Source organism: Phalangium opilio, unplaced genomic scaffold (assembly GCF_054372755.1).
Source record: "Phalangium opilio isolate 3A_F unplaced genomic scaffold, DU_Popi_V2 ptg000003l_1, whole genome shotgun sequence".
Lineage (NCBI taxonomy): Eukaryota > Metazoa > Arthropoda > Arachnida > Opiliones > Phalangiidae > Phalangium > Phalangium opilio.
Window position 1 is genome coordinate 9902832 of NW_028324145.1, and position 21544 is coordinate 9924375.

Genomic DNA, 21544 nt, shown 5'->3' on the forward strand with positions numbered 1-21544 from the left:
TAATTTTGATTGGGGAAAAATACCTAACGTGACGTAATATCCGACCCCTTTGTTGTTCACTCCCAATCTTAAAAAAAAAAAGCCAGAAAAAATTGAAACATATTTTTGGGCGGATATGGATGGGCGCTGGTTACCGGATGATACAGGTGGGGATGTTTGTGTATTATTAACGTTTGGTGGCTATTGAGGCACGCGTGACTTCCATAGATTGATGAGCGTTGACCTCCCCTCGTTTCAGAGGTCATTGGTACCCAACGCTTATTTTTTTTTCTCTCTCTGTCTACATACAACAACATCCCTATGTCTGACAGTTTGATTTTGAAGTTAGGGCTTCTTCCACGATATTATTTGTTTTCCTTCTCCTGCTCCAAAACGGGCGTCGCTCTTAAAGTAATATTTAATATATTTTTTATTTACGAAGAAATCATGGTTATTGCCTTGTTACCTTTTTTATATTGCCAGGTACTTTTTCTACCTTTATTTAGGCCTAGGAGTACTTGAAAGAATTCAATTTATTCTTAATAAAAATTCCAAATTTTTTTCCCCTTGTCAAACGCAATATTTCCACAAATATTTTACTGGGTAGGAAAAATTGTTGGAATAAAATACATAAATTATTAATTTTATAAATTATTTTAATATTAAACGCGTTTCTACTTTAATATGGCCTTCAGTAATTCCACTTTTTATATTTAATCAAAAAACTTAACTTCATTAATTATACCACTATAAACAATTTAGCATAACCGGAAGATAAACTATTCAACTAAAAAAAAACTAGTCTAGACTCGAGACAGCCATATTTCTGGTATTATTGATTTTTCATCTCTTCAATAGTTCAGTTTGATCCGTAACCCTAATTCTTAGAAGAAATAGATGCTTAGAACCTCGGTAGAACATAGTCTACAAGTTTCTCCATCAATGTGTGTATGGGAGTAACCTTTGACCCGGAAGTATGTTGGGTTAGAAATTGAGTTTTTAATTATTTTTAATCGGGCTCTTCGACACGTCACAGACACGTAGAAGGATGCTCCAAAATCAGTTAAAAGGCATCTCTGAGAACTTATGTAAAATTTAAATTTAACTTATGTGAAATTGATGTAATTTTAGGATTAAGGTTCTTACATTTCAATACCCTGAAATTTCGTCTGAAATTCGGGGACGGTAGGAAATTCGAATCATGTTTGCGTTTATGCTCGGTTCCCCTTAATGCTATCTTTCGTTTCTGCAAGAAGTGATATCTATAGTTTATTAGGGAGAAGGTATAAATTCGCCATATTCCTAGCTTTATCTCCAGTTCAAACGTAGGTCCGGAGTTAATCCCTGCCTCTAAATTACAACCAGCATCTCATTGGTTCTTGAACACTCACGTCAGCGTGACGCGAATGACGAAAATTACAGTCATATTTTCCGACTGAGGAGAGGCAGCGAAATAGCCCGGCCTTCTTTTACGTCCCCCCTCTTTGTATTTTGAAAGGGGGACTGGGACTATGGCGCGCGAATAGTTAGGCATCTTATAACTTCTCCCTAATAAACTAGATATCACTTCTTGGTTTCTGTCACTAGTAAGCCAGGCATGACAGAGAGGTGTAAGAGAACTGCCTGGGCAGTCTCGGTCTAGGAAAGAACCGATCCGCTTCGATGTTGACCCAGTTTTTCTTCCGAATCGAGCACAACGAAGGGAGTCTGGGCCAAAAATTCATTCTTTCTTTTGTATTCTTTGTTTACCTGCTGTATTTTCTCTCTCCCCCCTCCCTGGATTTCGTTTCCTCCCCATCCATCTCTCAAGCTTCCTATTTTATTTATCCCTCCTATCTCGCCCCCTCAATAAAATAATGAAAAGAAAAAAATATATATCCCCATCCCTCAATACTTCCGCGGTACGTTAGTTAGTTCTTCCGTTGCTGCTGGTTTCGTCTGGACTCCCCAAAACTTTATACCACCACCATTTTGCTGCCTTTTGCACAACGATAGTTTAGAGACCAGTCACGTTTTTAACCGCGTCTGTCTGTGTGCTAAGCTGTTCCGTGTGTTTTTAAAGCCAGTTGGATGTATAGTTAGTTAAATAATACTAGTAATATACATTCTCTAGCAGCTTTTGTTACCCGTGCTGAAAGTTCAAAGTGTGATTGCTTTGTTCACCGCCATTTTTTAATATTCGAGATAGTTGCGAATTATTTTTACAAATATAAAAAGAGAAAAGGGTTAATAATGGAAGGCGTTCAAGGTTCATCAGGCGCAACTGCAACTTCGGAAGGTATTTAAGTTTTTATCTGGCTTTGATTGCTCGGTTGGGTTGGGTTGTCAGTCACTTGTACCTTTGACAGTTTCTAAACAAAGAATAGAGATGGAAGTCGTGGAGAATTCAAATTTAAATATTTTGAAAAATAATTACGCATAATCCCTAATTGGTGTATTGGGAATCTGATAGTGACAGAATCCCTCTAATACCTGAACTAGGTTTTCTAGAAAACTTAGTTTTAATTCTACTAGGGTTTGTAGCATTACCTGGAGGCCATGCCACTTGGTACAGTGGTACTGCATTCACTTTGTCCGCCAAGTAGCCTGGCCTCATACAGTGTAAATTGTATTTATCCCCACACCTACTCTGAAAACTATAAACTATGTATTAATAAACATTAATCATCATATGAATTAATTCCTACCTTACTCACTGACACTTGCTAAAAAATGTGAACGTGCTTTTTGGTATGGTTCCTTTGTCGCCCCCACAGATTTGGGCTGGAGTACGTGTGTAATAGTGTATCTTGTGATCGATTTAAAATAACGTATAGTCATACTATCAGATCATTATACTCTTGACGTTTTTATTCATTGTTATCCGTATTAATTTTATCAATTATCATCCATTGATTATCGTGAACTAATTAGTCCTTGACGACACGAGTTCAAGTTAGATTATGATAATATTAAATGCGGGTCACGTTCTTTTTTTTTCTAATGTATATGTATATAAATTAATTTCTTATCTTTTGTATTATGATTTTGTATTAGGTAATTCTCTGATTTTTATCGGAGTTTTGCGTTATGAGGATATTAACTTTTATTTAAATTCCAAAACTTCCCCTAGATCGGACGTAAGTTCATAAGATATGTTCCATACGTTTGTTACTGGTTTTAAGAGCTTGTGAGATGAAGTGACGTAGGTCATTGATTCGCCTAAAGCGACCCCTGGTGAGGTGCTGTCAGAGGTTTAGTGCAGACCAATTTTTGCTTGTCGTTCTCGAACTACCAATCAGCAAGTTTCTAGCATTGCGAAGTATTGATATTGTCATACTTATGGAACCTATCTTATAAACTTATGCCACGATTAATATGGTAGAAAATTAACGAGTTAATAACCCCTCAATTTAAACTTATCTAGACGTAATTTAACTGTAATTTTTTGATTAGAGACGTAACATTTATTTAAATATTGGCTCGAGTCAGCAGAAGAGCGTTTTTTCGTGTCATTCCATAATTTCTTTTGTTTTATTTTTATTTTATTTACCCAAAACTTAAACATTCCTAACGTTCATTAACGATGATTATTTGCGCCGCTGAATATATGACCCATTTCTTTTCCCAAGCCCTCAATACTAGGCAGTATTTATTATAGACAGTTAAAAGTTATTTTTCCAAATTCTTTAGCTCGCGCGTTCATTTTATTTTCTTTTTTCTTTCGTCAAAAGTTTTTTAAGTTTCTTAAACTTTCTAAATAATCTTAGCCTTCTTAATCGTGTACCATATCGTGGAGCGCTGCTTTGTTTTTGGGGTCAGGTGTATTTTCCTGGCTAGGTATAATATAGGTAAGCAAATAAATAAGAAATAAGTAAAGTTTCTTTACCGAAAATTTTGCCCAAATTTTAACGAGAAATTTATTTTGTCTTTTTTGAGAAAATATAAGGAAAATTTGAGGTGTAACTTGTAAGATTTACGGGTTTTTACTTTGTTAAGTTACGTTCGAAGTAAGTTTCACTGATCTTTGCAATCAAGGTTATTTTCCGAGAAATTTTAATTATTTTTTTTATTATTAAACCGCAGTTGATAATAAAGTATTTGGTGTTGGGTCTATTATTTGATAATTAAAATGGGGTTTCGATTTACAAACTTGGGAAATAGTCTATAAGTTTTATGGGAATAGTTTTCTAAATCCCACTTAGTTATTTAACTGAATTCACCACCCATGGGGTTGGATGCCTCTTAGTTGGCTTAGGTTGGCCACAGGTCCATGGAAAACAAAGTTACCGACCCATTTAGCCTTCTCTAGTCAACAATAAACGACTGTTCGGCTTTCGTTGAATCGCCATTTTGAATGAAATTTGGCTCGTATAGTCTGCTACCACGAACCTTTTCGTGATGTCACACCCTCCTATCTCTTACCTCGCTTTTTTTTTCGACCATATTGGGAGTCGTCAGCTCAGACCATACTATTTAGACTATACCAATATTGACGTCACGTCAACGTAGCTCCTCCCCTCTCAGTACCACTCTATAAGGAGATTTGGTAGTTGAAAATTTTTTAATTTCTCGGAAAAATGAGCGGGAGGTAGAAGTACATCTCGAACGCCTTTGCGAAGGGAAGGGAAGTTAGGCAAACGTGTGGATAAGAATGAAATTATTGGTTCCTTCTGAAGAATTCAATTATTTTTACTAAGTAATTTTATTTACTATGATTCATTAATGCGTCTTTTGTATTCCTAATTGTTTTAAGAGTCTAAAAAAGGTAAAACGTCCCTCCATTAGTTAACAAGACCTTCGTTTTGTCTATATGGCCATGGATGCGCCAGATTCTGTTATTGTACAAATCTAGAATGTACGACATATGGTATTTCTTTTATTATTTTTATGCAGCGGTATGTTTTGGTTTTAACAAGTTAATGCAACCTTGGCAAGCTCGAATGTTCACTTACCTTTAAAAATGCCAGCTTTTTTAGTCAGATCTAAGTACTTGTAGGTATAGTGTAGGGGATGGTAATAATTCAAGCTGTCGCTTAAGTACATCATCTCTTCGAAGGTACCTGGTATTTTTCCCATTTTATAGAAGGTTATAGCTTCGAATTCTCGTCTATAAAAAGCCACTGGGGAGCAATATTATTTGCTTGACATTATTCAGGATTGTCAACAGTACCTGCAAAACCAAAACCCACAAAAGGGAGAAATTGTAATCTTTAAAAGCTCCATCCTTGACAATACGTTAAAATGATTATCCATAATCGATGTGTACCTGGAATGTTAAAACGATTAACCCCTCGGATATTTTTTTTTTCAGTTAGTTGTGACATAATAGTATACATTTTACTTTGTTAAATGTCATCTTTGGGTTCTTATTGGGGAAAATTGTCAAATCATTATAGATTTAGATTGTTATCTATCAAATATGGTTTATAGGGAAACTTTTCATTCAATTTAATTTTCCTTATAATTTTGCAGTTTAAAAATAAAAATGATATTAACTTTAATTAATGAGAGAATGGCACCCAACCAAATTTACAGTTAATAATTATTAACATTGACAGCTAAAGACATGCTGCCAAATTACACGTGCTGAACATCAAAAGTCCCGTGACCATGTGGTGTTGTCATGTTTTAAAACCTCTTAGCCAAAAAGATCGAATTTTGAAGTTTACAAACAGTTTGTTTTCAGATTTATTTTTTTCTTTTAAAGCTAAATATTCATGGGGAAATTTAATTCAACTTTCTTTCATACACTCCCTTCTCCCCTCGAATTGCTTTGATCAATTTAGTTTCTTGAAAATAAATTGGTATAGCAAAACTTCTTCGTTCTTAAGACTGCATGCAGCTTTTATTCGAAAGTTAAGTTTTCAACTGGAAGCTCAGCTCATTAGAGTCCCAGCTAGGTCAGCTCCGCTTCTTTTACTCCTAAGCTCAGAGATCTTTCTCTACTTTTCATTTAGTCGTTGAAATAGTAAAAGGGGTGCTTTGTAGAGTCAAGCCTCTAAATTAGTTTCCAATGAACTTCAGGATAAGCGTCATTTCGCCTAAATTTCTTCAAAGAATCTGTTCAGTTCTTGGGACGAGAGAGAGATAAGAAACAAACCAATTGGTTCTAAAAGAGTGTTTTTTCATTTATTTATTTCTAAAAGACTTTTATAACAAGAGACGTATTATTGCGTTAATGACCTTTGAAGATGTTCCGAAAAGCCAATTTTAATTTGTAGAAAGAGAGAATTTCATCTCGCGTCAAATAGATTAGCTTCGTATCTTATATTATTTTATTTTTTATGTAACAAGTTACAAATTTCTTGGAATATGTTATGTGGAAAGAATCCCAAGAAATATCCGCGAGAAATTACGTAATCTCATCTGTCGCGCCATTGCGGAGAATGGCGTCTTTAACAACCTTCGAATTTCATTTACGTAATTTATCTAAAGAGATACTGACACTGAAGTCTGAAGATGATAGTAATAATGTATTACAGCGTATCAGAGTTCGATTCCAACAAACACCATTTGTTTTATTATACTTTGGTTTTACCCACCTTAAAAACCCAAAAATCCCACGGGGTTTTATTATATTGGGGTTTACCCACCATTAAAACCCCACTTATTAAAAACCCATCACTAAAATCTTCAATTTTGATGATTTTAAATGCTAAAATAATTTCTTTTTAAGATAGTATTAAGGTATTTATTGTTTGAACGCCATAAGTATTATTTATAAATATTTATTTTTATGAAGGAAACATTGCAAGATCGACTTTTTAATGACAATTACCGCAATTGATACGCTGCTAATTATATATATATATATATAAAAAACCCCAATAAAACCCCGGGTTTTTACGAAACCTCTAAGCGTATCTGCACGTCAACGCCACTTTAATAATCTAATATCATTTTTTTATTGTTGGACGTCAAACCTCGTGGTCCATACCTTATTAATTTCCTATCACCAATTCGCAATCAATACATTGCTCACGTTACGTATAAAAAATTAATGTAGATAACGGAATAAAAATAAAAAAAAAAATTCTGTCACAGTTTACTCGGATGCAAACTATTCCTTAATCTTATCCGGATGTTTGCGTCGAGGACAACCTGAATTATTACTAACTTCCTTAAATTAGTTACCACAGAAGGTTACCAGCACTTGTGAAATACGTATATATTTTTGGAGGCTTGGAGTCTTTAGTGCATCTTAACATAAAATATGTTCACCATAAGTTTGTCACTGGTTACGAACTGGAGCTTGTCATGAAGTGACGCCTGGTGCATGAGGCGCTGCATGTCAAAGGCTTAGTACAGACTAAATAGGAAGATGGACCATGCAAAATTAACCGAGTAGTCTGTTTTTATACGCCCTACAAATTTGAAGTGTTTTATTAGTCAGAATTTTGGATTTTCCTATTTAAACCTATTGAAGTACTATAGCTGTTATAGATTAGCCTAGCCCTCTGGAACGAATTCTGTCCTCTTTCCCGGGAACCCCGGAAGATTTGATTGATAAACCTCGATGGAATTGCTCAACCATTGTTATTACTAATTTTTAATCTAAAACTATATTAAATAGTGGGAGGGAAGGTGGTTAAGGGGGTTTTTATTTTTCTGCTTTAAAAAATCAAAAAAAAAAGAGTAGAGTCGATAAATTGTTATTGATTCATTTTTATTGGGAAATAATATAGGCAATTTTGATTGAAGACGCGCGCTGTTTTGTAGCTCTTCTTCAATCAAACTTAAATGTGTACTCAAATGTTGATTCAGTGTCTGCCTTTTTCTTAACTAAAACTTGCAACGTTTTGGATAGCGTGACTATCTCTTAAATATAGTTAATTTAATATTTTTTTTCCTTTTTTTTAAATTCAGGGTTGAGATTAAACTACCCATCAAAAGCACGTAGTTATTTACTTTAAATCTTACTTAATTAAGCCACGTTTTCCTTTTAACTGGAGTCGGAAGTTATCTTAAGAAATTGAAGATAGTTTTGAGATTTATTTGTTCGTTTATTTATTTATTTATTTATTTATTTATACATACATACATACATATTTGCTAAGCCTTAATTATACCATTGTCTAACAACAAAACCATCTGCTTGTTTAGGCCTTTTTGTTGTAAAATCTTCGAGCTTTAACATTTTTAAAAGTGGCATCTTGCCACCATTATGTTTGTAATAGATCCAGACCCCAACCAAGGCCAAATCCATTGGCTTGATACCCACAATCTTAATCGGATTTTTGCGTCTTTGTAGTTTAATTTTTATTTTGATTTCTATCTCTTTTAAACCGTACTTCTTTTCTTTCTTTTGCACAGCATCTTACAAAAGAGTGTTTTTGTGTAACATTTAAAATCGACAATTTGCCAAGATAGGAGGGAGAGTTTAGTTCAAGCGCCTGATCTATCATTTTCAATCGAATTCAATTACGAATTCTTATACAATTTTACCCAAGGCTTGATTTGAAAACATTTCTTTCTTTTATACGTAACTTATTTGAATAACAAGATGAAAACGTTCCACAAAAGCACGTGGAAAAACGTGATTTCCTTTACAAAGGTTCAATTTCTTAAGCCTAAAATTAAGGCTTAGTGAATATTGACAACTTACGTCAATATTTAGACTCGTGTCATCATAGTTTGTGTTGTATTTATTTAATTACGTAATATGTACTCTTTGTTGTTATTAAATCACCACCCTAAAAGGGGAAACAGCCAGCCATAATTCAACGTATAACCTAGGGCTGTCAGTATCGTTGTTATCAAGTCGTTAGGCCTATATTGTTTCCATGTTAGCAGTAGATTTCTCTTTTAGGGTTAAGAAATGGTTCTAATTCCGTTGTATTTCTTGAGACACTCAAACAAAGAGAGTTAATTTATTAGACTTAATTTAGTGTTAAGAAACGTTAGTCAATCTGCAAGAAACACGCTATATTTTTCTACGGAAGTGCTTTGGCTTTTAGGGTTAAGTCATCTTCAACTTAAGTTCAATTAGGCTTAAGTTTCTATAAATAAATAGGCCTAAGAAAGAATAAACCCACGCGCCAAACTACGCGCACGTGAAATTGACATCCACTGGCTGGACATTTGATCCGATTAGGGTTGTATTTCTGTCTTTATCAAGGTCAAGAATAAATCTGGAAGGATCTAGAATAATTGACCACCGTATCACGTTTTTGTAACGTGTGGGATCAATCTCGCGCCTTTTTTTTCTGTTGCAAATCGATATTATTAGAAAGCGCGTTTATGATCAGCACGTGTTTCCCTCGGATAAAAATCCTTCGCTTTTCATCAATATCTTATTAGTATACATTCTAGAACGTCTCTCAGAATAGCTATAAGACACGTGATACCGCCCCTCTCTTTTATATGCTAAAATAGATATAATCAAACGTTATTTTTATATTCTCGTATCTTTTGATTAATTTAAGCTGACCATGTTATTAATTCTCTTATAGATTATAGTTACGGAAACGTATAAATATCGCGGAAATGATTTCCAGCGTCGTCTGCTTTTCGAATATAATATTCCAGACATTTCTTTTTAGGTCGATGCGTAGTTGCAAAAAAAAAAAAAAATATGGAAATAAGTGCTTTCTTATCTTTTTTCTCTATCTTTACCCAAATCGAGTGTAGATCCATAATCCCTGGCGCTTTTGGCCTATTAATAGAGAAATGGCAGAGTACGTCATCGCGTCGAGTGTCTATTGCAAATGGAAGGGTGGGGACTGTCATATCTGCTTGATATTTAATTCGCCCATGTAATCCATGGATGGGCAATAATGAGAGTATCATAGCTTTCCCTTTCTTTCCTAAGTCCCCCGTGGGGAAGCGAACGATTTCGCCATGCTGCTCCAACGTTTCTAATCTCTCCGGATTTGCAATGCTCTCTCCTTAACACTCTCGATACTCAACCAATATTAAGGTTTCGTCTCATTTGGAGAATTCAGTAATGGATTGGTTACACCCACCTTCAAAGATATGAATCAGAAATAGATGACACCGATGTTAGTATGAGTTAGTTTTCGTTTCCCTTGATGATAAGGAATTATAAATAGTCCAAAAAATATCAGGGAGAACTCCGGGAATTTCATTTTATTGGTTTGGGAAAAATTGCAACCTTGAGCGTTAGTGGTGAGGTTACAATTTCTTGGGTTTATGAAAATTACAGCGTTGCTCGTTACAATAAATATGTTTTAAAACATAACTTGGAGAGTTGACTTGTTTATAAAAGTAAAGTCAGGGAAAAATGGCGGGAAACAGTCTGTAAAAAAATGGCGGGAAACAAGAAAGTCTCAGGAAACAAAGAGGGGAAAATTAGGTGTATGGTCAGTGAAAATGGGTAATTTGATTTTGAATGTTTTGATTGCAAGGTCTTTACGTTAATATACTTCTAAGTTAAAAGTAATACGTTACGCTCTCTGGAGATGAGACTCGACGTTATGGAAAATGTCGTATAACTATATACACCCCCCTTATCCGTCGTCGACTTATCTATACTCATACTGGCTTGTTGGATTTTGGCCAATTTTCTCTTCTCCGCTCTGGTGATACGAAAAGGGGGGATTTTAACTACGTAGTACTCTTTTCCCTGAGTTGGGGGGAGAGGAGGGTGAAGAAAAACTGTTATATAAAACTAAACTCCTCCATCAAGATAGAAATTAGTTTTATCCCGAGACTCGAGTATTGCGAACCACTGAAGAGACTTTTGATTTATTCTCTCTCCCTCTCTCTCTACGGACGAAAGAGAAAAAGTATCAAAACAATAGACACGCTTTACTATTGTCTTATTTGAATTGAAGCGTTGGAAGAGAAAACGAAAGAATTATTTTGTGCTTGTTTAGAAGTCGAGTAAAGAACTATTGATAACTATTCATCACCAGAAATTGGTGGTAAGTTCAAAATATTATTTGTCATTCATTGATTGAAATTGTCAAGCGTATTTTTCTCTTTAACTCTTTGATTCCGAATTGGTAACCGCTCTAGTTTTATCGAATGGCAGTTTGAATTGACTCGAAATAAGTTAACTTGGGGGTTAGAATATTGTTACTTGATTTGCATATTCCGAACTGTTTTTTATCTTGAAATTTTCCTGTATATATTGTAGTCTTTCAGAAAATTGTAGTCGCGGAATTAATATCAAAAAGGTGTAAAAATTTAATATTTTCATTTGAAAACAAATCCGTGAAATTGTTCAAGATGTCATCTATTATTTTGCTGATTACTCTAAGTCCTGATTAATATTGCATCCCAAAGTAAGCTATATCACGGTCCAAAGGATACCATTTTATCTCTTATAGAACCAGAGTTATAACACTCCAAAATGGACATGTCATTATGAATAGAATTAATCATGATAATTAGTTTTAATTCACTAATGAGATAACTCAAAAAATCCCTGGTCCTTATCCTACCATTAAACTTGCTTGAAATCGTGACTGTAATGAACTGTAAAGCGAACGCATTTTCTTTCATGAATATTAACTCATTTTCTATGTACGAAATTCTTTTAATCTTGCATTGGGTTAGTTATTCATAATTATTATAAATATATGTTAAACTCTAATATAATAGCTTTAATATAATTACTTACCTTCGAAGGTTACGAGGGAGTATATTGTAGAACTTTTCCTCTCTCATAACCATAATATATGATGATAATTATTATACCTTAGCTCAAATTATGTAAAAAAAGCGAATATATAAAACGCTTTGTCATGACTATGAAATTGATATGGCTTAAAAAAAAATTAACAAGCTTTTGTTAGCTGATACCCCCCTCCCATATAATTACGTCATAGTTGTTTTCAAATTTATGGTCAAGTATACATATATAACCTACGTTGTTTGGTGATATACATGACAAGTTCAAATTCAAGGTTTTAACCTTGCAATTATGTTAAGAAAGTACGAGGAAGTTCTGGTGTTTTTAAACAAAAGTATAATCGAGTTTTAAACGAATTCGAGATAGTTCTTAGGACTGGCTATTTTTTTTTTTTCGTATTTACGTTACGATGGATAGTTATATAATTTTCTTATCCTGGTTCTTTTCTCTCTTCTTCTACAATGACGTAATTAACTATTATCTAGATTTACCTTAAATTATTTGATGTAAACAAAAGGTTTTTCCTTTTTATTTTTGCAATTTTAATGTTGTAGGAATTGTTTTTATTGATTGGGGATTTTATTTAGCAGGGCCGGATTAAAAGGGGGGGCGAGGGGCACTGGCCCCCTGGCGCGAGGCTTGTTGGGGGTGCATTGAGTTAAACTATTCCCCCCTCAGCAACATTCACTGGTCCTTTTTTTCCGACCTAAGGGGGCGCACATTATCTCGGCCCCGGGCTGCAAAACTTAGGTTAGGGGTGTAAAAGATTCGCTGCGTAACACCATTTATCCTCGATACTAAAATTAATGACAATTTTAGACATGGAAGACATGCCCTAAAACCAAATGAAACCTTGGCACCTTCAAGTTGAAAATTATGTTTTGTGTTGGTCGGTACAACAAAATAACTTAGGACGGTCTAACCTAAAAAATTGTTTTTTGGGGTCATAATCGTTTGAAATAAATAATACGAATTTTACATTGACCCATTACCATACCAGCTTGGCCCACTGACGTTTTCACACTATTTTTCTTTATAAAATCAATAATAACACAAAGAAACTTAGTGTTGGCATGATGTCAAGGTTCGGTGAAACTAAACTTTTTAATTTGTTTTTTTGAATTTTCAAATCTTTCGTATATTAAAGATACATGACATTTTAAAAAGATGCTAAAGGTTTTTCTTTATGAAAGATCTCTCTCATCATCATCCATCGGTTAGGGTCTAATTATCACTTGACATGTTTGTTCACACGTCATCCTTGGACGCGATGTGTTTTTAAAGAAGAAGAAAAAATTTCTTCCGAAATTAGAAGTTGGATAACAGTCTAGACCTTTTTTGTACCCCAGAATTTTAATTGAGCTTCTTTTAAGTTGGGGAGTTTATTAGCCCTTGGTCTGATTTAAAGACTGGTAAACATCCGCCGCAGTTCCTTCCATAACCTTCCGTTTTGGATTATAACCAGTTGACAGCTATCTTCCTTTCTTAGTATTACCACATCCGGATAAATATTACTGGGTGCCATTTGTCGTTAAACGATTCTCAATCCGTCTTGTGTACTCGCGGTGACTTGCTTTAGTCATCATCTCATCATCCTCCTCTCCTTCCAAAGTTGAAAAGCTCACGCGACCTAAATTGATTTTAAATACTTGGAACCGAAATTTTTAAAAATAGTAAGTTGAGGGTGAGCAACAGGCGTTTAAAGTTGTTTTTTACGGTTTTCAAATTTTTTAAAGATATATATGAAAAGCGTCTCCGGTTTCATGTTTGGAAGAGAGCGGTAATTGAGCTTAACTTAACTTAAACCAAGGCTTAATTAAAAATTAATCTTAATCTCGGTTAAGGCTGGCTAGCTTTGTTTTTAAGGTGATCGTACACGCGGAAGGCGTCTCTTCAGACCCATTAGAGTAATAATTGTACCATAACTTGATAAGATATGTGTGACACTACCCATACTTCGTAATGCCACAAACTTACAGCTCGAGTTAGTTCGAGAACGACAAGCGAGAATTGAAGTCCTACACTCGGTTAATTATTTTTGCAGGACTTCTATCTAGCTCCTATTTAGCCTGTACTAAGCCTTTGACAGCGCCTCACCAGGTGTCGCTTTACCTCGAATCTATGACTTACGTCACTTCATGAAAAGCTCCAGTTTGTAACCAGTGACGAAACTTATGGAACATATCTTTTGAACTTATGTTGCACTTATACCAAGTCTTAATGAAAAGTTAATCTTTTAGCTTCATTCTTGTTTGTTTAAACATGTTGGCACGTAATTACTTGGGAGTATTTTTTGACCTTTGACCTTACTGAAAGCATGTCGCGATTAGGTAAACAAAAATAATCTTTTTTTTTAAAAAAAATAGGATGTCTTTCATTCCGTAAACTTTCAGACAATCCAACATTACTTAAAAATTATCAAAATAAACACGCGCCTGGCTAGATCTCTCCCCCCATACCTTTGTTCACACTGACAACATGTCGAGCTCAAGTCATTATTACAGTTATAGACTGGCTCCCGTCATTCTGGAGACTTGACTGGTTTGGCTAAGGTTACTAAAGTCGGTTTTTCTAAAATTTCAAACAAACTTCTTTCTTGGCAATCCGCCCTTTACCAGTTTTTCTTGAAGGGGGTATTTTCTCAGTTCAAAAAAAATGTTTAAAAAGGTTGTTCCTAGCCTTCAGGCCATGATCAGGCTCCGAAAGTATATTCTTGAACTCGGGAAATACACTTAAACTTCCTCCCCCTTTTCTATATCTACTTCCTAAGTCGTAGATAAATATCAATTTGAAGTTATCAGTTTAGAAAAAAAATAGTTCTAACTTTTGGGGGGTGTTCTTATGGCGTAAATTGAACTCACAAATGTCTGGCAACACTTCTGGGTTCGCTATCCTCCTTAATGCGTAGTTTTCAGACAAGGAGGATTCATACCATTTACACAAGGAGGCTAGGCTTCAGGTGTTATGCTATGGCCAGAATCAAAAGCCCGTCCTCCTTGTGTAAATGGTATGAATACTCCTAGTTCAGACTCCGTAAACGAACGTGTGATAACATAATGTTACTCCACTTCGGTTGGTTAAGGTGTATAAGTCGTGTTTATATTTCAGGGCCTAACTCGGAAACGGAGCATGCTCCGTTTGATCTTAATCTCTCTCTCTTTCTCTTTTGCTCTCGGAGCCTTTTTTGATAGGCTGCAGTATAGCATAGCATGCTTGAAACCTTGAAATATTCTTTTTCTTTGGTGACGTTTTTTACTTATTACCGTATGCACGGTTAGGCTTAACGCTCTCGCTCTCTCAACTCTAGGCTTCTGAACGTAAAACCTGAACCACAATGCATGACACTAGCACGTGAAACATAATAGGTTCTTTGTTCCTACGCCAATTTAGTGTATATTTATATCCACGCCTTTTTCAGAATTTTTTATATTTAATCTAAACTCGACTCGAGAAGTATATAGCTAGTTTTTTCAAGGACTAATTTTTAATGATATCGACAGCTCAACAGTGTACATTAACTCGCTTTCTGAACAAATAATAAATGTAAATTTAGTTATTTTTTCTTTTTTTAAAAAGTATGGGTTTGTTTAGTTATAGTTCTGCCTGGTTTAATATGATATTTTTCCCCAAATTTAAATTGTAAAGAATGACTAAGACATTTTTTTTAATATTTTGAGAGTAAATAAGTTTATTTGAATAAATTAAACGCCCTTCCTCTTCTATGTTAGTTTTAATTTTAATTCAAATTGAATTCTATGTATGTTGACACCCAAGTGGTCTAGCCATACTTATTAAGAAGGTGAAACAAATACTTCATTTTCTTTAAGTTGTTGACCTTAATCTCATTTTTTTAAAAACAATTTTCAATAATATTTGTTTTAAAATATAGTATTAGTGTTATTTGAAAAAAGATTTAAAATTCTTGTTATTTTTTATCGGGTTTTTATTTTATTAATTTTTTGCCATTGCAAAATCCTAGGCGGTTTATTGCATACACGGGTGTATTGCAGGGTAAACATTCTACAGGGGCTCGTAGAAAATGCATGGAGTGCGTTGCCCCTGGTAGTCGGCTGTATTTTTTTATTATTTTTAAATTAAATGGAGCAGCTGTTCCGTTAGCGTTCAATGTGCTAAATAACTACGTAATTTAATACGAGAAGGCGTGTTAGTCACGTGACATCACGTCTAACAATTTTTAAATCGTGCGTAAAGTTAAACAAAAAAACAATTCCACCGAGGCTTAAGAAATATATTAAATTTCATTTAGCATCCAAAATATTTTCTTTTAAAATTGGAATACTGTTTTTTTACTTACTGGGTATTCATCCGCGCTAGTTTTATCTTGAATCGCGGCTTCTTAATGGTGGCGCAAACTAAAGCCATAAATATTATTCTTTTTAAATAGGAATTTGGGAGCCAGACTGGCTACATTGCTTAGTTTTTTTTACGCTCTCTTCCTTTTTAGCCATATCGTAGTATACGATAGGCTCTTAGTTTGACCCGAGCTGTCGTAGTAGTAGTAGTAGTAGTAGTAGTAGTAGTAGTAGTAGTGGCCGGGGTTGTCGCTTCGTTATCGTCAGATTTTAGCTTAAAAGGAACGTTATATTACCACAACCCACCCATAGGGGTTACTGGGCTCGGTTAGAGATTTAATTTTAATTAAAAATTTTTCAGGTCAGACCCGGGTTTCGAACCCGGGCCGCTGGTGTAGAAGACAAACACTCTACCCACTCAACCATAGAGACTTGATAGAAACCTCGAGTTTTTTATTATTTATTCTTATCTCTAAAATGTCGGGGTGATGTGGGGTGGGGTACCTCTTAATCTGTGGGGTCGGAAACTTTTGAATTTTTATCTGTGGGGTCGGATACTTATGAATTTGTATGTTTGGGGTTTTTATATATATATTTTTTTTATGTATGTGCTAATTAAATAGATAACGATTTTCCCCGTTTCCTACCTCGCTCCTCATGTGTTTCGTTCTCGTTCGGTAGCTATCGTCATCTATGTTATGTTTGACTGGAACGTTTTGGCGGTTAATTCAAATGTGGGTTTAGATAGAGCTAACATAGTGTTAAATGGGCGTTATGCGTCTGATCATTTTAGCATTGCTAAAGGTAATTCGAGGGGATAATCACTAAAATGCGTAATCACTATAACTAAACTTTCTCTTTCAAAAGTTTCTGGGCATAAGTCTTTGTCAGAAATTTATAAGATGCGATAAGTGTGCATCGGCATAAGTCTGTTGTAAACTCATCGAGGGTATTATCACTAAAAACTATCTGTTCTTCGATTCGCCGGAATATTAGAATTACAGCATAAGTAAATTTATACGGTTATAATTTAATCACTGTTTAGAGTAGGGAATCGAGGGGCTATTCACTCTGATTTTATGCACGGTAAATCATTTTAGCATTGAAAAAGATAGCGCTATTCACTCATTAGGGTAAGGTATAGAGGGGTTATCCACTCGTTAGGGTAGGGTATAGAGGGGCTATTCACTCGTACGATATGGCTACTATTACGAGCCCTTGGGCCGTCTTGTTTCTTTTTTGTTTGAAAGGCTTGGCTCCTAATTTTGGCAACGAACCTAGAATCTTTCAGTTAGTTCTGGCAGACTTGAAGAAGCCAGGCAATCTGGGTATTTTGTAGTATACGGGTTTTTCTTTTAATTTTATTTCCTAACTCCAAATAATTTTCCCCGTTTTAAGTTTTTCCGCTTTTCGGTTCTATTTATAATGTTTTGTAACCTAATCTTTTTAAATCTCGTTTTTGATAAAAACCTGATAAAAAAAGAAATCGTAAAACCCAAATTTGTATTTTTATATTCATATCAAATCCAGGCGTAGGTTTTTATTTTTATTGCAGTGCAATATAAGAATAAAATTAATGTATTCCATCGGTTTATCTAGATAGTTTTGAAAAGCCTCCATTTTGGTCCTGTAGATAATCTTGTAGTTTTTAATCTTCATGATTTTTCGTATTACAAAATTAAAAAAAAAGGTATAATAGATAATAAAGTTCCCATCGAAAGTATAGTTTCATATTTTCTATTTATAGCTCCATATTGGAAAGTTGAGAGATAAAATTAATAGATATTTCGCGACGTCATAGCAAACTTTTTTCCCGCCATCCATATCAGAGGCTCAGAGCGCGTGCTTTATTGTAATTTCGAACGCTCGTCTCGTGATTGGCTGTTAAAGGAGAATGGAACATTCTCGTTTCTTTGTTAAGCCTATTTTTTAAAACTGTTGACAGAAGTTTTATTTAGGCCTATATATATTTTAGTATTTTATTTTCTACATTACCTTTTAAATATAATATAAATACTATTTAATATTTTTGTGTACGCTATTCCTTAAACCGAATTTTACTTCCTGTAGTCTCAATATGTATTTACACATAGAGTAATAGCGGCGCCCTATTATTCTGTATTGTAAAATAACGTGGATTGCCACTTGTTCATTTATTCTAGTTTAGCTACGAGACCTACTTTACTAAATGATAAATGAGGTTATTAGAATTTATAAACGTGCGTCGTTTATATATATATTTATTTATACAATTGTAAGAATAATATGTCTTCTATCACGTGATCTGTACTGGTAAATTTTCGGAAATTTCTTTTTCATATTTCCGTCTATTTAAGAATGTCTACCCCTAATGTGTTCTTTATTACTTTGTTTATCCATCTGTGTCTATTTATTAATATTACCTGCATGCTGTAAAGGTATAGGCTAGAATTTTAAGATCGTGATTTGAATTATAATAATAGTTTCCTGTACACGAGTCCGTCGTCCAACAATTTTTTGAGATTGTGGTGTGTATCTCTTGAGTTGTGGGTTATTTCGTAATTTAATTCTGACGTGGATTTCCCCGGCAATACTTCAAAGTTATTTACCTTCTCTTTTACGTCATAAAGAGAGGTACTGGAATATTAAGGAGCTTAGTTTACCATTCTCTCCCCCCCCCCCTTTGCTGACAAGTGACAACAACACTTCAGGATCAAAATATCCTTAAAACATTTCACGGTCTTTTGACATCTTTTGCGACGTCATGGCCCTGACTTTAAACTCGTCAACTGGAGGGGAGAAAGGCATTTTTATTCTATCCAATTTTCGAACGCAATCCCCGTCTTCTCGGTGGTACACGTACCTAGAAAAATAGATTTTTCGTTTCCCCCTCCGCGTTTGACCCTGACCCGAAGTGTACCCAAGGCCCAAGGTGATTTTTCGCAGCCAAGAGCGAGCCCCGGACAGAGTCTGTCTGCTATAGCTAGCCTTTTCTTTCCGTGGTATCTCGTGGAATAGGGGACAAAGCGGGAAACGTTAGTGGCCGGTGGTGTTAGCCTATTATTGTCTCTATTCATGGGTAGAACGCGAATACCCAGCTTCCCGCCTTAATCCTCCGCAGTCTGTATGTGTAGCTTTGCCGCAATGTCCTTCGAAAGAAATTCGATATGTATGTATGGATGGTAAGCGGAGTCAGCCTCCGGATAAAAATGCTAAATCATTTTAGGCCTAAAATTATATCGAATCATCCTTGTTCTTGTAATAAAATCTAATTTCCATGGAAAATAATCTTGACAATATAATATATGTAGAAAAGGTTAGGCTTTCCCTTCGCATTCCCTTGACGAACGCGAAGGCTACAAAAGCGCGCGCCGCTGTATATGACGTCAAGGTTTTTCACGGCGTGACGTCACGCTCGCGCTCTTGTAGGCTGTAGCTTTTCTCCTATGCGCGCGCTCGCTCCGTAGCGTCAATGACAGTTGTGACGACGATGAGGAAGTTTTAGAAAATCTAACCACCCGAAGGACGAACCGGAGATTTGGATATTCGGCCCTGTATATAGGCGTTGCTTTTCCAAAATTAAAGTCAGAACCTTTTTGGAAAAGGCGGTGAAAGGAGTCCCGGTTGATTGTGTCCGGTTGTCGGTTGTTTCTAGTTGTTTTTTGGTGTTTACGAATATTGGAATATTTTGTGTTTTGGTGTTGAATATAAGCGCTTTATAATCCCCCACGGAAATATTATTACGAAAATTTAATCGAATTGAATTAATTAAAATTAATTCTTAAAATATGGAGAACGAAACAGGGGATAATAAATGTAAGTTGTTGTTTTTTAGTTAATTATTTAATTCGTAATTACGACGCGTTTGAAAGTTATCTGAAGTACTTAAATAAATTTGTTTCAATTCAAATTGAAATTTCGATAAATTATTATTTTTTTTTATTTTTTTTCAAAATCTATAAATATAAAAAACCTCTTCGGATAATTATTTTTAAGTTTGGGGAAATTGAATTGAAGTCTAAGGAAATAAAATCGAAATATTTTGATAATAATAGGGAAACTTAAATTTTTATCGCTTAATGTTAGAAGGAAGAGTTAATTTATTTCAATTCAAACGTAACCTGCTGCCTTTTACTTAAAATGTAATTGTAGTAAAACGTACAGCCAGTCTGTACAATATTTTAAAGAATATAAAATAATATAATAATATGCAAATAAATTATATAACAAATAATAAAATGTTTTTGAGAGAGAGATAGAACGAGAGCGACATCCTAGAGAATCAGAACTCACTGTTTATCACCGCAACCTGTATTTCTATATCCTCTTTTATTTTATAACGGTACCTTTTTTTTTATAACCGCGGGCTGTTGTTACCCTTTGGGCTGAAATATATTTGAAAGCTTTTAATCGGGTCGGGTTGCTAAATTCGTTTCCCCGTCAGAAACCGTCATAGGTATATAGGCATACATATACACCTTTTAGAAAAACCGTAACTTCAAAAACCGTATATTCTCTTCCGGGTCCGTTATAATAACTGGTTCCTAGTTACTTCCCACCCCAAAATATTTCCCCTTTTTTTCGAGGCGTTATTTTTATTAAACTTTTCATACTGGCATTAATTACCTTAAAATAAATCTTGTTTTTATTATTATTATTATATAAAATAAGCATACATTAGATTCTACGTTTTTCCAACCAGAACTTGACGTATTTTCGTTTGTTTTTCCGTTTTTGAATAGGTATTCACATCAGACAATCAAAATCCGATTCGATTCTCCAGCTATCGACGTCTCAGTCGTTTTACAAGTTGGAAAACATCGAAAATTACAACAGAAATAACTTGAATCATCCCAGACATCACAGCGTTTTCGCCTTTGGCTGGTCCAATCATCCAAATTATTTAAATAGTTTCGGAGTAGAGGAATTGGAAAGCGATACAAACAGCATCGACGATCACGGAAGTTTGGGCACGGACACAACCATGTTAACTATCGAAGGACTCAGGAATCACTACAACTCCTGTTTTACGTGAGTGTACTTATTCTCTTTGTCATTTAACTTAACCTCTCTCCCACTTGCCTGGAGCGTATCTCTTCCCTTTTACTTGCCTAGAGATAAATAAGGCGTATCGCTTCCTTTAGCCTACAGGGTGTTTATGAAGGGTGTGTTAGAAATTAAGGGTGACGTTCTTTTGGGTGAATTTGAGTCAAAATTGTAACATCTACGACATTTTGTCCCAAGGGCCACAGTTTTCGAGTTATGTTTTTTTTAGTGTTTAATCATGGTCTTTCTGTTTCTCATGTTCGTTTTAAGGGGTCATATGTAAAACACTTCAATAAATCATAACTCGAAAACGGTGGGTGGTCCGGACGGCAAAATGTTATAAAACAGTTTCGCCTTGAAGTTGAAATCGTTCATAGAACGCTGTCCTTACCTTTCAGTAACACCCTGTATATAACCTTAAGTTATCCAAGGTGGTGACATGATTGAAGGTTGCTAGCGTTTGTTTGCTATTTTAGAAGAACTGAAGGTTACCTATACGGAAATTTAAGCTTGGAGGTTTTCTAGTTTTTAGAATAACAAATAACGTCTTAGGTAGTTCTTCAAATCTAATGTTTTATGTTGTAAACTTCAGCGTGTTTCTCCGTGAAAATTCGGAACAGTTTATTTTATAGTAGTGTTTCAAATA

General features: G+C 34.8%; 1 protein-coding gene across 3 annotated transcripts in view; it reads left to right on the forward strand.

Annotated features, from left to right (window-relative positions):
• Nucleotides 1–21544, forward strand: part of Pino (protein pinocchio) — a 37482-nt gene that overhangs the window by 13745 nt on the left and 2193 nt on the right. The window contains exons 1-2 of one of the 3 annotated variants that reach the window (XM_089840562.1): nucleotides 1975–2257; nucleotides 20595–20883. In XM_089840562.1, coding sequence (XP_089696688.1) covers nucleotides 2212–2257; nucleotides 20595–20883 — 335 coding nt within the window. In that variant the 5' untranslated portion in view covers nucleotides 1975–2211. Of the gene's footprint in view, nucleotides 1–1974; nucleotides 2258–19337; nucleotides 19669–20594; nucleotides 20884–21544 lie in introns of those variants that run through there. The other 2 variants (XM_089840563.1, XM_089840561.1) reach the window with 2 other exon arrangements.